General features: G+C 48.8%; 1 protein-coding gene across 1 annotated transcript; it reads right to left on the bottom strand.

Moving 5' to 3' along the window:
* Positions 1-263: 263 nt before the first annotated feature.
* LOC138448096 (uncharacterized) lies at positions 264-2,495 on the bottom strand. Its single transcript, XM_069604644.1, has 3 exons — positions 2,381-2,495; positions 1,499-2,102; positions 264-1,131 (listed from the first exon to the last, which is right to left on the bottom strand). Exons 1-3 carry the CDS (start codon positions 2,493-2,495, stop codon positions 264-266), a joined length of 1,587 nt encoding a protein of 528 aa, XP_069460745.1.
* Positions 2,496-3,291: the final 796 nt, after the last annotated feature.

Raw genomic sequence — 3,291 nt, 5'->3', positions numbered from 1 at the left:
CCTCTATGGCATGATGTCCAGTTCTAGAGGCATTCTCTACAGCATTGTGTACAGTTCTAAAGGCATCCTCTACAGCATTTTGCCCAGTTCTGGAGGCATCCTCTGAGTCTACAGCATTATGTCCGGTTCTTAAGGCATCCTTAACAGCATTGTGTCTAGCTCTGGGACATCCTCTACAGCATTGTTTCCAGTTCAAGAGGCATCCTCTACAGCATTGTGTCCAGCTCTGGAGGCATCCTCTACAGCATTGTGTCCAGATGCCTCTACAGCATTGTCCCCAGTTCTGGGGCATCATCTACAGCATTTTGTCCAGTTCTGGAGGCATCCTCTACAGCATTATGTCCATTTCTTGAGGGATCCTCTACAGCATTGTGTCCAGTTTTGGAGGCATCCTTAACAGCTTTGTGTCCAGTTCTGGAGGCATCTTCTACAGCATTGCTTCCTGCTCCAGAGGCATCCTCTACAGCATTGTGTCCAGACATCTCCACAACATTGTGTCCAGTTCTAAGGGCATCCTCTGCAGCATTGTGTCCTGTTCTGGAGGCATCCTCTACAGTGTTGTGTTCAGATTTGGAGGCATCCTTAAAAGTATTGTGTCCAGTTCTGGAGGCATCTTCTATAGCATTGCTTCCTGCTCTAGAGGCATCCTCTGAAGCATTGTGTCCAGCTCTAGAGGCATCCTCTACAGCATTGCATTGCACTCTAGAGGCCTCATCTGCAGTATTGCAACCAGTTGTAGAGGCCTCATCTGCAGAATTGCATCCAGTTCTAGAGGCCTCATGTGCAGCATTGTGTCCAGCTCTAGAGGCATCAACTGCAAAATTGCGTCCTGTTCTAGAGGCCTCATCAGCATCATTGTGTCCAGTTCTGGAGGCATCGTCTACAGTATTGTGTCCAGCTCTAGAGGCATCCTCTAAAGCAATGTGTCCAGGTCTAGAGGCAACCTCTCCAGCATTGTGTCCGGTTCTAGATGCCTCATCAGCAGCATTGTGTACAGTTCTGGAGGCATTCTCTACAGCAGTGTGTCCAGTTCTAGAGGCATCCTTTACAGCATTGTGGCCAGCTCTGGAGGCATCCTCTACAGCATTGTGTCCAGCTCTAGAGGCCTCATCAGCAGAATTTTGTCCAGTTCTAGTGGCCTCATCAGCAGCATTGTGTCAAGTTCTAGAGGCGTCCTCTATAGAATTGCTTCCAGCTGTACAAGCACCCTCTACAGCATTGTATCTAGATGCCTCTATGGCATGATGTCCAGTTCTAGAGTCATTCTCTACAGCATTGTGTACAGTTCTAAAGGCATCCTCTACAGCATTTTGCCCAGTTCTGGAGGCATCCTCTGAGTCTACAGCATTATGTCCGGTTCTTAAGGCATCCTTAACAACATTGTGTCTAGCTCTGGGACATCCTCTACAGCATTGTTTCCAGTTCAAGAGGCATCCTCTACAGCATTGTGTCCAGCTCTGGAGGCATCCTCTACAGCATTGTGTCCAGATGCCTCTACAGCATTGTCCCCAGTTCTGGGGCATCATCTACAGCATTTTGTCCAGTTCTGGAGGCATCCTCTACAGCATTATGTCCATTTCTGGAGGGATCCTCTACAGCATTGTGTCCAGTTTTGGAGGCATCCTTAACAGCTTTGTGTCCAGTTCTGGAGGCATCTTCTATAGCATTGCTTCCTGCTCCAGAGGCATCCTCTACAGCATTGTGTCCAGACATCTCCACAACATTGTGTCCAGTTCTAAGGGCATCCTCTGCAGCATTGTGTCCTGTTCTGGAGGCATCCTCTACAGTATTGTGTTCAGATTTGGAGGCATCCTTAAAAGTATTGTGTCCAGCTCTGGAGGCATCTTCTATAGCATTGCTTCCTGCTCTAGAGTCATCCTCTACAGCATTGTGTCCAGATGTCCCCACAACATTGTGTCCAGTTCTAAGGGTATCCTCTGCAGTATTGTGTCCAGTTTTGGAGGCATCCTCTACAGCATTGTGTCCAGCTCTGGAGGCATCCTCTACAGCATTGTGTCCATTTCTAATGGCATCCTCTGCAGCACTGTGTCCAGTTCTGGGGGCATCCTCTACAACATTGTTTGAAGCTCTGGAGGCATCCTCTACAGCATTGTGTCCAGTTCAAGAGGCATCATCTGCTGCATTGTGTCCAGCTCTGGAGTAATCACCTCCAGCATTGTGCCCAGTTCAAGAGGCATCCTCTACAGCATTGTGTCCAGCTCGGGTGGCATCCTCTACAGTATTGTGTCCAGCTTTAGAGGCATCCCCTACAGCATTGTGTCCAGTTGTGGAGGCATCCTCTACAGAATTGTGACCATCTCTAGAGGTATCCTCTACAGCATTGTGTCCAGTTCAAGAGGCATACTCTACAGCATTGCACCCAGTTCTTGAGGCCTCATCTCTATCATAACGTCCAGTTCTAGAGGCCTCATCTGCAGCATTGCCTCCTGCTCTAGAGGCATCCTCTGCAGCGTTGTGCCCAGCTTTAGAGGCATCCTCTATAGCATTGCATTTCGCTCTAGAGGCTTCATCTGCAGCATTGCATCCAGTTCTAGAGGCCTCATGTGCAGCATTGTGTCCAGCTCTAGAGGCCTCAACTGCAGAATTGCGTCCTGTTCTAGAGGCCTCATCAGCAGCATTGTGTACAGTTCTGGAGGCATCCTCTACAGCAGTGTGTCCAGTTCTAGAGGCATCCTTTACAGCATTGTGTCCAGCTCTAGAGGCCTCATCAGCAGAATTATGTCCAGTTCTAGTGGCCTCATCAGCAGCATTGTGTCAAGTTGTAGAGGCATCCTCTACAGCATTGCTTCCAGCTGTACGAGCACCCTCTACAGCATTGTATCCAGATGCCTCTATGGCATGATGTCCAGTTCTAGAGGCATTCTCTACAGCATTGTGTACAGTTCTAAAGGCATCCTCTACAGCATTTTGCCCAGTTCTGGAGGCATCCTCTACAGCATTATGTCCGGTTCTTAAGGCATCCTTAACAGCATTGTGTCTAGAGCATTGTGTCCAGTTCAAGAGGCATCCTCTACAGCATTGTGTCCAGCTCGGGAGGCATCCTCTACAGCATTGTGTCCAGTTCTGGGGCATCATCTACAGCATTTTCTCCAGTTCTGGAGGCATCCTCTACAGCATTATGTCCAATTCTGGAGGGATCCTCTACAGCATTGTGTCCAGTTCTGGAGGCATCTTCTACAGCATTGCTTCCTGCTCCAGAGGCATCCTCTGCAGCATTGTGTCCTGTTCTGGAGGCATCCTCTACAGAATTGTGACCAGCTCTAGAGGTAT

Source organism: Ambystoma mexicanum, chromosome 3q (assembly GCF_040938575.1).
Source record: "Ambystoma mexicanum isolate Mex_15411 chromosome 3q, UKY_AmexF1_1, whole genome shotgun sequence".
Taxonomy (NCBI): domain Eukaryota; kingdom Metazoa; phylum Chordata; class Amphibia; order Caudata; family Ambystomatidae; genus Ambystoma; species Ambystoma mexicanum.
The sequence above is the reverse complement of the archived record's forward strand: the minus strand, read 5'-3'. Positions and strand labels throughout refer to the sequence as shown.

What these genes read in the sequence shown, in the direction of transcription:
- LOC138448096 (XM_069604644.1), bottom strand. Translation starts at nt 2,495, where the DNA reads ATGCCTCTAAAGCTGGGCACAACGCTGCAGAGGATGCCTCTAGAGCAG. An exon ending in GATGAGGCCTCAAGAACTGG is followed by an intron (nt 2,103 to 2,380) that starts GTGCAATGCTGT and finishes ACAATGCTGTAG; the next exon opens with AGGATGCCTCCAGAGCTTCA. An exon ending in CCAGAACTGGGGACAATGCT is followed by an intron (nt 1,132 to 1,498) that starts GTAGAGGCATCT and finishes TGAGGCCACTAG; the next exon opens with AACTGGACAAAATTCTGCTG.